Raw genomic sequence first — 16274 nt, forward strand, 5'->3', positions numbered from 1 at the left:
ATTCCATTGGGCTACAGGGTTCCCAAGCAGGATATGAATTGCTGTTCCTGCAACCTTCGGGCCATGATGGACATGTCATCTGAAGAATGGGAGGGGGAATTGAAATGGTTCGCGACTGGGAGGTGCAGTTGTTTATTGCGAACCGAGTGGAGGTGTTCTGCAAAGCGGTCCCCAAGCCTCTGCTTGGTTTCCCCAAAGAAAGCCACACCCGGTACAATGGATACAGTATACCATATTGGCAGATGTGCAGGTGAACCTCTACTTAATATGGAAAGTCATCTTGGGGCCTGGGATAGGGGTGAGGGAGGAGGTGTGAGGGCAAGTGTAGCGTTTCCTGCGGTTGCAGGGGAAGGTGCTGGGTGTGGTGGGGTTGGAGGGCAGTGTGGAGTGAACAAGGGAGTCACGGAGAGAGTGGTCTCTCCGGAAAGCAGACAAGGGTGGCGATGGAAAAATGTCTTGGGTGGTGGGGTCGGATTGTAGATGGCGGAAGTGTCGGAGGATGATGCATTGTATCCGGAGGTTGGTGGGGTGGTGTGTGAGAACAAGGGGGATCCTCTTAGGGCGGTTGTGGCGGGGGCGGGGTGTGCAGGATGTGTTGCGGGAAATGCGGGAGATGTGGTTAAGGGCATTATCAACCACTGTGGGGGGAAAGTTGCGGCTCGACCACTGTGGGGGGGAAAGTTGCAGCATTCAAGTCAGGTGGCCTGGATCAAAACAGAAAATCCAATTCCAAACTTGAACTCTGCAGAGCCATCAGGGAGGCCTGAAAGCAGTACCGGACCAAGTTAGATGCCCAGACCTACCAAAAAAACTCCTGCCATCTATGACATTCTTCACATAGTAGGTAGTAGGGACGGCATTTTACTGTAAGGTATTCTACATGCAGGGAGCATTGGCTTGCCAGGGTCACTACATCCGAGCACCAGGAAGTGTTGATCAGGATGGATACCCCACTGACCTCCATCTTGCCGGAGGACACCATGCGGTCCGTGCAGTAAATGGAGAACCTGTCAATTTGTAGGGCGTAGTTGGGAAGGGCAAAGCCTAAACAACATTACAGGATACAAACTGAAACAGTGTAAAAGATAACAGACAATGACGTATCCCTCATTGACACACGCAATGCTTTCTATGTTTGGTTTCAGCAGAATTTTACCGGCATAGCAATGCCTGCCCTGACAGCCTCGGATACACCTGTTCCCTCTGTCACTACTTTAGAAGTCAGATCAGTCTTCCTGGGAGTCAACCCAAGGAAAGTGATTCGCCCAGATGGTAATCACTGAGATCCTGTGCAGACTAACTGGCGCAGATATTCACCAACATCTTCAACCTCTCCCTCCTACAAGCCGGAGTCCCCACCTGCTTCAAGAAGACCACCGTCATCCCTGTACCCATAAAAAACACATGCAGTGTGCCTTAATGAATACTGCCCAGCAGCTCTGACTTCAATAAGCATGAGAGGCTGGTCATTCCCCACATCATGATCCCATATAGTTTGCCTACCAACATAACAGATCCACAGAGAATGCCATATCCCTAGCCCTGCATTCATCCCTGGAACATCTGGACAACAAAGACGCCTGCATCAGACACCTGCTTGTTGACTATAGGTCCGCCTTCAGCACTATTATCCCCTCCAGACTGATCTCAAAACTGTTTGACCTTCTCGGCTCCAGCCTCTGCAATTGGATCCTCAGCTTTCTGATCCTTAGGCTGCAATCAGTGAAGATAGGTAACTGCACCTCCTCCACAATACTACTCAACACTGGAGCCCCCCAAGGATGTGTCCTCAGCCCCCTACTGTACTCGCTGTACACCTACAACTGTGTTGCCAAATTCTGAATGAACGCTATCTACAAGTTTACTGATGACATCACCTTTGTGGGATGGATATCTAACAATGGGTCAAAAAACAAAAGGGAGAAAGAGGGCTTGGTGACATGGTGCAATGGAAACAATCTGTCTGTCAATGTCGGGAAAACTAAAGAACTGATCAACTTCAGAAAGAAGGGAGGAGAACACATTGCCATCTACATCAACAGAACTGAGGCTGAGAGGGCAAAGAGCATCAAGTTCCTCAGAGTGACAACAACCGATGACTTGGACACATCGACATTTCTCAATGGACTTCTCACATAGATGCGACGGTCAAGAAGGCACAGCAATACCTCTACTTCCTCAGGAAATTTGATATATCCATAACATCCCTCACCAACTTCTACAGCTACACTATTGAAAACATGCTGTATGGGTACATAACAGCCTGGTATGGCAACTGCTCTGCCCAGGACAGTAAAAAACTACAGGAAGTTGTGTGCACAGCAAATCCATCTTGGAAGCCAACCTTGAATCCATGGACTCTATTTACATAGCTCGCTGCTGCGGAAAGCCAGCCAACATCATCAAAGACACATTACACCCTGATATGACCACCTACCCCCTCTTCTGTCAGGCTGAAGATACAGAGGCCTAAACACATGCACAAGCCTGAACAGCTTCTAGTGGCCATTATCAGAATGTTGAATGGACTCCAGGGTCAAATAATGTAATTGCAATTTAATCTGTATGCCTCTTAAGTAATTTTGATCTGTACATCCTTCGTTTGCTATGATCTGCCTGTACTGCTCATAAACAAAGCTGTTCACTGTTTTTTGGTACATGTGACAATCAAATTAATCGATCAATCAATAGGGCAAGAGCAGGCTGAAACAATGGATCTGCCTAGGCAGTCCTGTTTGTGGATTTTCGGAAGGGGTAGAAGTGAGTTGTGCAGGGCTGGGGGCTATCAGCCTGGAGGCAGTGAGGAGGAAATGAGGTCGGTGACCGTGGTGGATACAATGGCCTGCTGTGCCATGGTGGGGCCATGGTCCAGGAGAAGATAGGGGGAGGTGTCTGAGAGCTGGTGTTGAAGTCAATATGCCAGACTACAGCAGCCATCACCGGTTTAGTAACAAAGTCAGGGTTGGATCTAAGTTCAGTTCTATAATCAGTTCGGAGGGAGATTGGTTGCCTCAATTTGCCTGAACCTCCAACCCCAATCCAACCTATGTCACATTGACATTTCTGAATGAATAGATTGAGTGGAAATAAAAGGCCAGAAGGAAGGGTCTAGGTGGAGGGAGCATGTTGGAGTTGGGTGAAGGGGCCTGTGGGATGGGAAGAGGACTAGGCACTGAGAAATAGGCACAGAGGCAAAGATGATGGAAGCAGAGTTCGACGTCATTGCCATGCCTACTGCTTCTGGCACCAGGTCTCCTCTTTCTGTCTTCAACATTAACTAGCAATGAAAAACACTACAAATGTTGCAAATCAGAAACAAAATCAGAACTTGTTGTAAAAATTCAGCATGCCTGGCAGCAACTGTGAAGAGAAAGCAAAGGTAATGTTTTGGGTCTGGTGACCTTCTTCAGAACTTCTTATTCATGTTGAGAAGAAAAATCACTCGACCCAAAATGTTAACTTTAGCTGAAGTCACACAATTTCTTGAGAACGCTGTCTTTAGTTTGCTATTCCAAATAACTTTTCTGATCATTCTTTTTAAAAAAGCCACTCACAGACCTAAAATGATAAATCTATTTATCTGTTTTTTAGCATCCAAGTTGTCGCAATAATAATATATTACAAACATTGATCACACCAAAAACCTTGATAAAATATATCGTGGAAATTATTGTCAGCTGATTAGAAATTTACTGACTTTTTAATGTGAGAAATCTAGACATTTCTAAAGTGAAAACCAGGGGTTACAAATGTTTTAAATAGAAAAAGGTAAGAATTAATAATGTTTCAAATGTTTGTCACATCAGGAAATCGAATCTGGGTTGTACCGTGCTTGGTGTCAATGCTGGCCTAGATTCTGTGATTAACAATCAAGGCTAGCACTTGCTGCTGATCTTGAAAAAAGCTGCCCACTGAGATACCACAGTGTTAGTTTCCTGTGTATTACTATGATTTTTAATTGGGCGCCTTTACCAAGCAATCTCTGAGATCCAACAACAGTGAAGTTATGAAAACCAGTAATAATCAAAGAGATTCTTTTATTCATTTACTGGATGAGTACTTAGCTGGCTAGGCAGCATTTATTGCCCATCCTTAATTAGGTAGCTAAGAGCCAACCATGTTGTTGTGGTTCTGGAGTCACATGTAGGCCAGATTAGGGAAGGATGGCAGTTTCCTTCCGTGAAGGACTGAGGAGAGTATAGCGAAAGGACACCCTCACTGACCAAAGTCAGGAACAGCATCCAATCAGAAGGCAGCAGAGACGTCATAGAGAGGAATTCCGGGAGATGGCACTGCAGTCACTGTGACCAGTCTGAATATCTCAGAGGAACTGGTGTCAAGGAGTGGTTAAACCGGAACACTAGGTTAATGTTTCCACCCCCTCCTTTTCCACCTTCTCTAACCAAAAAGAAAAGCACTGCATCATGTTGAGGCAAGGTAAGATTCTTATTTTTTTAAGTGTAAAAGCACAGAGATGGCAGTTAGGGCAGTGGTATGCTCCTCCTGTCGGATGTGGGAAATCAGGGAGCAGTCTAGTGTCCCTGACAACTACATCTGCAGGAAGTATGACCAGCTGCAGCTCCTCACAGACCCCGTGATTCGGTTGGAGAAGCAGCAGGACACACTGCAGTACATACAGGGGGCATACAGTGTGAAAGATTCTTGCTTTAGGGAGGTGGTCACACCACAGGTCCAGGCAGATAGTTGGGTGACTACCAGGAGAGGCAGGCAGATAGTTCAGGAGTCTCCTGTGGCTGTTCCCCTTTCAAACAGGTATACGGTTATGGATACTGTCAGGGAGTGGTTGCCTGTCAGGAGATAGTACTAGCAGTAGCCAAGCCAGTGACACCACAACTGGTTCTGCTGTAGAGCAGAGTGTGGCAAAGTCTGGGTGAATGTTAGTAGGAGGTGACTCAATAGTCAGGGGCACAGATAGGTGTTTCTGTGGCCATGAATGAGACTCTAGGATGGTGTATTGCCTCCCTGTTGCCAGGGCTTTTGATGTCTTGGTGTGGGTATAGGACATCCTGAAGCAGGAGGGGATAGAGCCAGAAGTCATTGTCCACATCGACACAAATGACATAGGTAGGAAGAAGGAAGAGGTCCTGCAAAGACAATTCAGGGGGTTAGGTAGGAAGCTAAAACACAGGACTACCGGATAGCAATCTCAGGATTACTACCTGTGCCATGGGCTAGTGACCTAGGAACGGAGAGAGAGTGCAGTTGAACATGTGGCTACAAAGCAGGTGTAGGAGGAAGGGCTTTAGATATATTTTAGGATGTTTCCTAGGGAGGGTGGGACCTGTACAGGAGGGACGAGTTTGCAAGAGCTGTTCAGGAGGGTTTGAACTAGTGAGGAACTGGTGGCAGTGGGGTGGGAACCAGAACGCTAGGCCAGTAAGTGTAGGAACTAGGGACAAAAGTGTGACTGAGATTTGCATAGCACAGAGTAAGACCAGGCACAGGGAAGCCATGGAGCTCAGAGGGACTGGAGGACTGGAATGCATTAACTTCAATGCAAGAAGTAAATGCAGGTAAGTCAGATGCACGAAGAGCATGGATTACTGCATGGAATTATGTTGTTATTGGCACTACAGAGACATGCTTAAAGGAGGGACAGGACAGGCAGCTTAACATTCCAGGATATTGCAGTTTTAGACAGGACTGAAAGGTAAACAAAAGGGGTGGGGGAGTTGAGAGATAATGGGAACTGCAGATGCTGGAGAATTCCAAGATAATAAAATGTGAGGCTGGATGAACACAGCAGGCCAAGAAGCATCTCAGGAGCACAAAAGCTAATAAAATGTGAGGCTGGATGAACACAGCAGGCCAAGCAGCATCTCAGGAGCACAAAAGCTGACGTTTCGGGCCTGGACCCTGGGGTGGGGGAGTTGCACTGCTGTTTAGGGGTCTCATCACAGCTATGTTGAGGGAGGACACATTAGAGGGATCTTTGCATTGAGGCATTATGAGCAGAGGTCAGGAATAGGAAGGGTGAAATCACAATGTTGGGAGTTTTCTTTAGACTTCCCAACAGACCATGGAGACAGAGGAGCAGAAATGTAGTCAGATACTGAAAAAAATGTGAAAAGAGCAGGGTGGTTGTGGTGGGTTGAACTTGAACTTGAATTTTCCTCTTATTGACTGGGAATCCGTTAGGGCCATGGCATCAGATGGAAAGCAATTTGTTAGTTGTGTCAGGAGGGTTTTTTGAGGAGCATGTTGACAATCCAACCAGAGAGGAGGCCATGTTAGACTTGGCTCCAGGGAATGAGCCAGAACAGGTGATTTATGTTTCAGTAGGAGAGTATTTCAGGCTTAGTGACCATAACTCCATAAGATTCTGAGTAGTCATGGAAAAGGACACAAGTGGCCTTTGGGTGAGAGTGCTTAATTGAGCAAGAGCCAATCACACCCAAATTAGATAGGAACTGGAGAATGTGAATTGAAAGCAGTTATTTGAGGACAAATCTACCTCTGGCATGCAGGGGGCTTTTAAAGACCAATTGACTAAAATGCAGGTACTGGGTAATGAACCAGGTCAGGTGTTAGATTTGGAGGTAGGTGAGCACTTTGGTGATAGTGACCGCAATTCAGTTACGTTTACTTTAGCGATGGAATAGGTGTATACCACAGGGCAAGAGTTACAGCTGGGGGAAAGGCAATGATGAGGCAATTAAGCAAGATTTAGGATGCATAGGAGGGGAAAGGAAACAGCAGGGGCTGGGCACAATTGAAATGTGGAGCTTGTTCAAGGAACAGCCACTGCGTGTCCTTGATAAGTATGTACCTGTCAGGCAGGAAGGAAGTGGTTGAGCGAGGGAACCGTGGTTTACTGAAGAAGTTGCATCTCTTGTCAAGAAGAAGAAGGAGGCTTATGTGAAGGCTTAGTTAGGGTGCTTGAGAGTTACAAGTTAGCCGGGAAGGATCTAAAGACAGCCAGGAGGGGACATGAGAAGTCATTGGCAGGTAGGATCAAGGAAAACCCTAAAGCTTTCTATAGATAAGCATATGGATGATGATGGGATAGTGTAGGGGGAGGGGCTTAGATTAGTTCACAGGTCGGCGCAACATCGAGGGCTGAAGAACCTGTTCTGCGCTGTATTGTTCTATGTTCTATGTATGTCAGCAATAAACGAATGATTAGAATAAGATTAGGGCCAGTCAATTAAGGACAGTAGTGAGAAGTTGTGTGTGGAGTCCAAAGAGATAGAGTAGGCGCTAAATGAATATTTTTCGTCAGTATTCATACAAGAAAAAGACAATGTTGTCGAGCAGAATACTGAGATAAAGACTATTAGACTAGATGGGATTGAGGTTCATAAGGAGAAGCTGTTAGCAATTCTGGAAAGTGCAAAAATAGATAACTCCCCTGGGCCAGCTGGGATTTACCCTATGATTCTCTGGGATGCGAGGGAGGAGATTGCAGAGACTTTGGCTTTGATCTTTATGTCGTTGTTGTCTAAAGGAATAGTGCCAGATGACTGGAGGATAGCAAATGTTACCCCCTTGTTCAAGAAGGGGAGTAGAGACAACCCTGGTAATTATAGACCAGTGAGTCTTACTTCGGTTGTGGGTAAAGTGCTGGAGAGGATTATAAGAAATAGGATTTATAATCATCTGGAAAGGAATAATTTGATTAGGGATAGTCAACACGGTTTTGTGAAGGGTACGTCGTGCCTCACAAATGTTATTGAGTTCTTTGAGAAGGTGACCAAACAGGTGGATGAGGGTAAATTGGTTGATGTGGTGTATATGGATTTCAGTAAAGCATTTGATAAGGTTCCCCATGGTAGGCTGTTGCAGAACATATGGAGGCATGGGATTGAGGATGATTTAGCAGTTTGGATCAGAAATTGGCTCGCTGTAAGAAGACAGAGGATGGTGGTTGATGGGAAGTGCTCATCCTGGGATTCAGCTAGGAGAAAGAGGGTAACAAGGGAAAGTGTAGGTCCACTCAAGGATGAAGGAAGGAAATTATACGTAGAGACCAGGAAGTGGGGGAGATGCTGAATGAGTACCTTGTATTGGTTTTCACCAAGGAGAGGGACATGACTAATGTTGAGGTCAGGAATGAGTGTGTGAATACCCTAGAGAATGTAAATGTATTGAAACAGGAAGTTTTGGCAATCCAATTTTGCATTAACATAGGACCAGATGGGATCTACCCTAGCTTCCTCAGAGAGGCAAGGGAAGACATAGCTGGGGCATTGGCAGATATCTTTACATCCTTGTTAACTACAGGTGAAGTTCCAGGGGACTGGAGGTTAGTCAATTTTGTTCTCTGGTTTAAGAAAAGATGTAGGGATAATCTAAAAAATTATAGGCCAGTGTGCTTGATGTCTATGGTAGAGAAGCTCTTGGAAAAGATACTGAAGGACAAGATATATGCGCATTTGGAGGAAAGTGGATTAGTTAGTGACAGGCAGTATGGTTTTGTCTGGGGAAGGTCATGTCTCACCAACCTGATTAAACTTTTTGAAAAGTTAACAAGGATAATTGATGAGGGAAGGGCTGTGGATATAGTTTATATGGACTTTAGTAAGGCATTTGATAAAGTCCCACATGGTAGATTGGTTCAAAAACTAAAATCACAAGGGATTTGGGGTGGCCTGGCTGGATGGATAGAAAACTGGCTTGGTCATAGAAGACAGAGGGTAGTGGTGGAAGGATGTTTTTCAAAATGGAGACAGGTAACTAGTGGTGTTCCACAGGGATCAGTCTTAGGCCCTTTGTTGTTTGTAGTATATATAAATGATCTGGAAGAACATGTGGATGGTCTGATAAGCAAGTTTGCTGATGACACAAAGACTGGTAGAATTGCTGATGGTGCCAATGATTGTGAAAATATACAACAAGACGTAGATAGATTGGTGACTTGGGCACAGAAGGGGCAGATGGAGTTTAATCCAAACAAGTGCGAGGTGATGCATTTTGGAGGATCAAATTTAGGTATGAATTATATTGTAAATGGCAGAACTCTTAGGAACGCTAACATTCAGATGGATGTGGACGCTCAGGTCCATATTTCCCTGACAGCGGCAACACAGATAGCCCAGGTGATTAAGAAGGCATATGGCATGCTTGGCTTCACCACCTGGGCCGTGGAGTAAAAGAGTTAGCAAAACATGTTGCAGCTATATTAAACTCTTGTCAGACCGCATTTAGAATATTGTGTGCAGTTTTGGTTACCACACTACTGCAAGGATGTGGAAGCTTTGAGAGAGTACACCAGAATGTCGCCTGGATATTGGCTATGAGGAAAGGTTAAAAAGACTAGGATTGTTTTCTCTGGAAGGACGGTGACTGAGAGGAGACCCGACAGAGTTTAGAAAATTGAGAGGCATAGATAGGGTCGATAGTCAGAGGCTTTTTCCCAGGGTTGAAGTTTCAATTACAAGAGGCCACAGGTTCAAGGTCAGAGGGTAACGTCACCAAATCAATTTCACTTATACACTGATGATACAGTCCTTGCGATTGGAACAACTATGTTACTGGTCTCATTTTAATTGGGCAAGCACAAATGTTGCAATAACCGAAATGAGAAGTTCTGTTAATTCCTTGTTTGGAGCCCATTTTTTAAATAAAATTGTCCTTGCAATGTGGAAAACAGTAATAAGGCTATATTTTGCGTACCCAATCATCTTCCATCAGTAAGTTAAATATCAAACTCATATGGCTAAATTTTACAATAAATTGACAAAGTGTCAGTTTTGGAAAGTTTCATGATGTGTTTTTCTCTATAAGGCCAAGTGAGATTTCTTATGCTATCTTCCCAAATTTGACTCATTATCAATGCCCCACACACTTATGGCAGCTCACTTGGTACATCTTCCCACTCACTACAGGCAGAGATACTCACCATTGCCAAGACCTCTTATGATCCCCAGCACTAGAACCATATATAAAGCCCAGCCATGTACCAGCCTGAAGCTGTCCTGCACGGTTCCTGTCAATTGTCCCAGACATGGCAGACAAGAGGAAGTTGGTATCCTGCTTTGCCAACAGAGACCTGGAGGGTGTGGTGAATTGGGTGTTATGGTAGAGAGCCATCTCTTTCCTCAAGACCGGTAGATGTGACCACGCCACCAGGTGTTGCAAGCTGATGTGAGAATGTGATGTGGGTCAGCGCTGTTTCCATAGTCTGGAGAATGCCCTGCAATTCCTAGAAAAATGGTGCACACTGCAAGTGTAAACTGTCTTCTTCCTGCTTCCTTACAGTACTGCAGCCACCTCCCACCAAGGCCCACAGAGCATCATCTTCCTCTACTTGCTATCACACACCCAATCCTGCTAGGCAACTGACCTGCATGGCCTTTGTGATGCTTACTCATTCAAGATATCTTCCCACCTCTATCCTACTTGCATCAGCACTAATAGTTATGCCATCCACTTGTGATTCACTCCCTCTTTCCTTTTGTCTTTCTCCAGGAGAAAATGGCCTACTAAATGGCATGAAGACTCAAAGCAAGTGATTTTGTGCCTGAATTTTGGCTCAACCCCACATGAGGAGAGAAGTCGGACCCTGTACATCCCACAGCCATTTGATCATGGGCTGATATTAGAGACTGCTGTTGATTTAACGTGCCCAGATCTTCTGTTTGAAGGCTGTCTGTCTTGATTGAAGACTATTCCCTTTAGACTTTGAGATATGGCCATTTGACTGATCCACATACAGCATATTTGCCACAGACACTACTGGCACATTGTGCAGGTATGAGATTGACATAGCATAGTGACATACAGCAGCATTCACCAAGACTCCTAAGACGGAAACTTCCAAACCCAAACCTCCTACCGAGAGGGACAAAAGTAGTAGAAACATAGGTATTCTTATTTTCAAGTTCCTCTCCAAACCACTTATCCTGAGTTAGAAATATATCATCATTTCTTCAGCATCACAGGATTACCATCCCGGAACACTTTCCGTAACAGCATTCTGAGTCTACCTGCAATAAATGGTCTGCAGCATTTTAGGAAGGCAGCTCACCACCACTTTTTTAAGGGTAAGTAGGAAAGGTAATGAGTTTTGGCTGAACAGAGATGACCACATCCCATCAATGAATAACAAAAGAAATGTCTACCACTTTTGATTTGATGGCTACTGATAATCACGACATGTTGCCTGGCTTGGTGTATGTACGAAAAGACAAGTCAAGACAGATGTACAAAAAGCATCTGAACGGGCAAAGTGCAAAAATGCAAGGGATGCAAGACAGATGTAGTAAGCATCCAAGAGGGAGTAAGTGCTAAGAGAGCAACCCAGAGATGCACCTTGGTCGAATCCATTTGTTGAGTGCTTATACCTGCATGCAAAGTGTCCTTGTGGTAACATTGTAGTGAATGGTATTGGTGTACTCCAAAGTGCAGAATTGAAGTGCTGAACTTTATTTTGTGTGCATCAGAGATGTACCATAAGGTTTTGGTGATGTAGGCACTCACTGTCCTTTGAGATGTTGATGTCAAAGAGAGAGGTCTGTAGGAGCAAGTTACCAGGTAATGTTTTGACCTACATGTCAGGAATTGATGCTGTCTAATTTTTATATGGGTGGGAGATGGTGTGAAACAGCATGTTAACAAGACAACATTAATTGATAATAATAATAGCCCTTTCGCCACTCACTAATGAGAATCCCATCTCACGCTTCAACACGGTTGGAAGATGGGACATTTTGCTCTTGACATCGAGAAGTTCCATGCTGGACATCTTATTTGAGTTTCCCAACATTCTCTCCAATGCCCGTGTCATTCAATGCCTCAGAAGATTCTACCCTAGTGTTATTTGGATGTCAACAATGTTTCAACGGTTGGATTCTTCCCTTGAAGTAAACAGGTTGTAAACGCAGGTGTCATTATTTCTGAAATTACACAGGATTTCGTATTTGAATGATCTATAAAACTTAATAATACTAACACTCAAACATTGAATTTTAGCAATGTAGAAATGAAAGTCAAAATGTTTTTGTACAAAACATTTTTAATCAGTACTGTTGAGCGAGTGATATTTATTGTCAATATCAAGTTTGTTCGGTGTCACTTTCTTTACAATGTTGAACAGAACAATCTCGTATTGATGATGTCATCATGTCCGCAACCTTTTTTTTGGGATTCTCTTCCAAATGTGTCTTTATTGCACCAGTGTTTGATAGTTTCCACTCCAGCTCTGAAATAAAAATCATTAGAATGCTTTGCATTACTTTGGATATTAGCCATACCTTGCAGCTTTCCATTTGGCTTTGGAAATTAAAATCATTATTTGATAATTTACAATGTTTTATATTTTAAATTAACATGGTTTGTATAAAATTTTATTCTGTCATTATAGAGATATTTTTTGCGAATAATTGGAAACAGCAGGTTGCATGTCCAAAAATTGTGAGCAGCTCAATCTTAAGTGCCTGTATATAATGCCAAGACATAATTTCCTCATCTTAAAACTAAAACTGCAATTTAGTTTTGCTGATGTGCATGTAGGGGAGAATTTAACAACCACTATAAGGTTGGTCAAGGCCAGAGGGAGGGGTGTGGGATTGGTAAAATTACAGTTAGCCACAGTACATTGGATCTTCAACCATGGCCAGTCTTTGGGGAATTTTAGTAACAGTGGGAATGAGATGTGATGGGTTTTCTGCAACAAGAAAAAGGTAAATGAAGACAAGAAGGGATGCAGATGGTGTAAAGCAAAATCAAAAACAGAAATTGCTGGAAAAGCTCAGCAGGTGTGGTGAGAAATCAGAGTTAATGTGTCAGGGCAGGTGAGGAAGGGTCACTTGACCCAAAACATTAACTCTGCTGCAAGAAAATTGTCAATTTAAATATTCAAAAACCATTTCACAGTCTGTCAGCTCGCCTGCTAAAGGAGGTGGCCTCTGAGCAGTAGAACTATTGACAATTGTTTCAGCAACGTGAACAATACACATTCAAATAAACTTGTTTGTAATACCACAGGTGACACGCTGTGCAATAAACGGTTCTGAAGTGACTAACATGAAAAGTTTTCTTTGAACTATTCAGTTTTCATGAGGTTACAATTGTCTGGGCTAATTGTTTCTTGTGGTTACAAACAGGGACTCATTTATTTAATATGAGATTGACCTGAAAAATATTTTAAATGTTGAAAATGAGTTTTTCAAAGTGAGAGGAGGAATGTTTAAGGGAGATATGCGTGGAAAGTTCTTTACACAGAGGGTGGTGGGTACCTGGAACGCGTTGCCAGTGGAGGTGGTAGATGCAGACACGCCAGCATCTTTTAAGATATATTTGGACAGGTACATGGATGGGCAGGGAGCAAATGGACACAGACCGTTAGAAAATAGATGACAGGTTAGTCAGAGGATCTTGATCGGCGCAGGCTTGGAGGGCCGAAGGGCCTGTTCCTGTGCTGTAGGTTTCTTTGTTCTTTGTCTTCAAACTATAATTCAAATAATAGTGATTTATTTCCTGCCTTCTGCACAGAACCAAGAACTCAAAGTGTATTTGTGTTTTTTGTTTTGTTCTGGTTAGTTTTTCTATACCATAGAGATATGCAGCATGGAAAGAAACCCTTTGGTCCAACTTGGCCGTGCTGACCAGATATCCTAAATAAATTGAGTCCTGTTTGCTAACATTTGGCCCATATCCCTCTAAACCCTTCCTATTCATGTACCATCCAAGTGTCTTTTAAATGTTGTAATTGTACCAACCTCCACCACTTCCTCTGGCAGCTCATTTCATACTTGCACCACCCTCTGTATAAAAGAGTTGCCCCTTAGGTCCCAGATTAATCTTTGCCCTCTCACCTTAAACTTCTAGACATGCACTCCCCCACCCTGGGAAAAGACATTGTCTATTTACCATACCCATGCCCCTCATGATTTTTAAACATCTATGTGGTCACCCCTCAGCCTGCAATGCTCCAAGAAAAGACCCACAGTCTCTTCAGTCTCTCTCTATGCTCAATTCCCTCCAATCCTGGCGACATCCATGTAAATCTTTTGAGAAACCTTTCACGTTTCACAACAATTTTCCTATAGCAGGGTAACTAGAATTCTAATACTGCATGCAGTATTCCATTAGTGGCCTAAGCAATGCCCTGTACAGCCACAACATGACATCCCAACTCATATATTCAATGCACTGACCAATAAAAGCAAGCATACCAAATGTCTTCTACACTATCCTACCTACCTGCGACTCTACTTTCAAGGAACTATGAACCTGCACTCCAAGGTCTCTTTGTTCAGCAAAACTACCCAGGATCTTACCATTAAGTGTATAAATCCTGCCCTGATTTGCCTATTCAAAATGCAACACCTTACATTTACCTAAATTAAACTCTTTCTGCCACTCCTTGGCCCATGGGCCCATCTGGTCAAGATCATATTGTACTCTGAGGTAACCTTCGCTGTCCACTATATCTCCAAAAGCTGGGTATACTTCTGTTTAAAGTTTTGATAAAATGTGTGGTTAATTGGAAGCAATCTGAAATATAATCGTCAAAATGAGTGTAAACATTTCACTGGAGAGTCATAGAGATTTTACAGCACAAAAGTGACCCTTTTGGCCCAGCGTATCTATGCCAGTCATCAAGCATCCATCTATTCTAAACCCATTTTCCAGGACTTGCTGTATAGCCGTGTGTGCTATAGCATCTCAGGTGTTCACACTATCACTTTACAAAGTTATGTTGTTTCATTAGACGCTGTAAATCTGAAATATAAATTTCAGAAATAGACCAGGAAGAATCTATGAAAAGAAAAATAGTGTTATAGACCTGGATTTTGGTCTCAGATAGACACAATGTTGTTCAACACCGTTGATGACATGAGCTTAAGTCTGATGCTAAATGAAGAGGACTCATTGATGGGCAGCAATAGTAACAGCCAACAAAGAAGCAACCAATCACATTGAATTATTCTAGTAGATAACAAACCAGGAAGTAAAAAGCAATTAATTATCCTTCACCCCTAATTTATACTTTCAGATAGCAAAATAACTGATTTTTTTCTTGGATAAAGATAGAAGGTAACAAAAAAACAAACAACTTGGAATAAAAAACAAAATGTGGTGTGATTTTTATATGTTATAGTAAAATTTGACGTTCCGCAAATAAAATCAGTGTTTCAGGATAATGGAGAGTGTTCATGAGTAATTATATAAAGTTAATCCACCATTGCATACCTAATTAGATCTCATTCAACAATATACCATTTTTTCAAAGGCATATACCTTTCAGTCATTCCCTTGACCAAAGGTCATTCCCTTGTTTAAAAAAAAAGGGAACAGGGATAACCCCAGAAATTAGAGGCCAGTTAGTCTTACGTCAGTGATGGGCAAAATATTGGAAAGGTCTCTGAGAGACGGGATTTAAGATCACTTACAAAGACACAGTTTGATTGATTATAGTCAACATGGATCTGTGAGGGGTAAATCATGCCTCACAAACCTTCTTAAATTCTTTGAAGAGGTGACCAAACACGTGATGAAGGTGGAGCAGTGGATGTGGTATACATGGATTTAAGTAAGGCGTTTGATAAGGCTCCCCATGGTAGGCTCATACAGAAGGTAAGGAGGCATGGGATGGGGGAGATGTGGCAGATTGGATTCAGAGTTGGCTGACCCTTAGAAGACAAAGGGTGGTAGTGGATGGAAAATATTCAGCATGGTACTCAGGTACGGGTGGTGTACCATGAGGATCTGTTCTGGGTCCTCTTCTATTTGTGGTTTTTATAAATGATTTGGCTGAAGGAGTAGAAGGGTTGATTAGCAAGTTCGTGGATGATACGAAGGTGGGGCATGTTGTGGACAGTGCAGAGGGCTGTTTTAGGTTACAAAGGGACATTGATAGGGCTGAGAAGTGGCAGATAGAGTTTAACCCTGAAAAGCGTGAGGTGATTCATTTTGGAAGGACAAATTTGAAAGCAGAGTGCAGGGTTAACGGAAAGATTCTTGGCGGTGTGGAGGAGCAGAGGGTTCTTAGGGTTCATGTTCACTGTTCCCTGGGAGCAGCCACCCAGGTGGATGGAGTTGTTAAGAATGTGTATGGTGTGTTAGCTTTCAATAATAGAGGGACTGAGTTCAAGAGCTGTGAAGTTATGCTCCAGCTATATAAAAGCCTGGTTCGACCACATCTGGAGTATTGTGTCCAGTCCTGGTCACCTCATCGCAGGAAAGATGTGGAAGCATTAGAAAAGGTGCAGAGGAGATTTACGAGGATGTTGCCTGGAATGGAGGGAAGGTCTTATGAGCAAAGGCTGGGAGAGCTAGGGCTTTTCTCCTTAGAATGACAAAGGATG

General features: G+C 43.4%; 1 protein-coding gene across 1 annotated transcript in view; it reads right to left on the minus strand.

The window, feature by feature from the left end:
- Positions 1 to 12017: 12017 nt before the first annotated feature.
- LOC125451918 (phosducin-like protein 2) overlaps positions 12018 to 16274 on the minus strand; it is a 30515-nt gene continuing 26258 nt past the window's right edge. Inside the window, exon 9 of the mRNA XM_059652417.1 lies at positions 12018 to 12163. Coding sequence (XP_059508400.1) covers positions 12018 to 12163 — 146 coding nt within the window. The remainder of the gene's footprint in view (positions 12164 to 16274) is intronic.

Source organism: Stegostoma tigrinum, chromosome 1 (genome assembly GCF_030684315.1).
Source record: "Stegostoma tigrinum isolate sSteTig4 chromosome 1, sSteTig4.hap1, whole genome shotgun sequence".
In the NCBI taxonomy this organism is placed as follows: domain Eukaryota; kingdom Metazoa; phylum Chordata; class Chondrichthyes; order Orectolobiformes; family Stegostomatidae; genus Stegostoma; species Stegostoma tigrinum.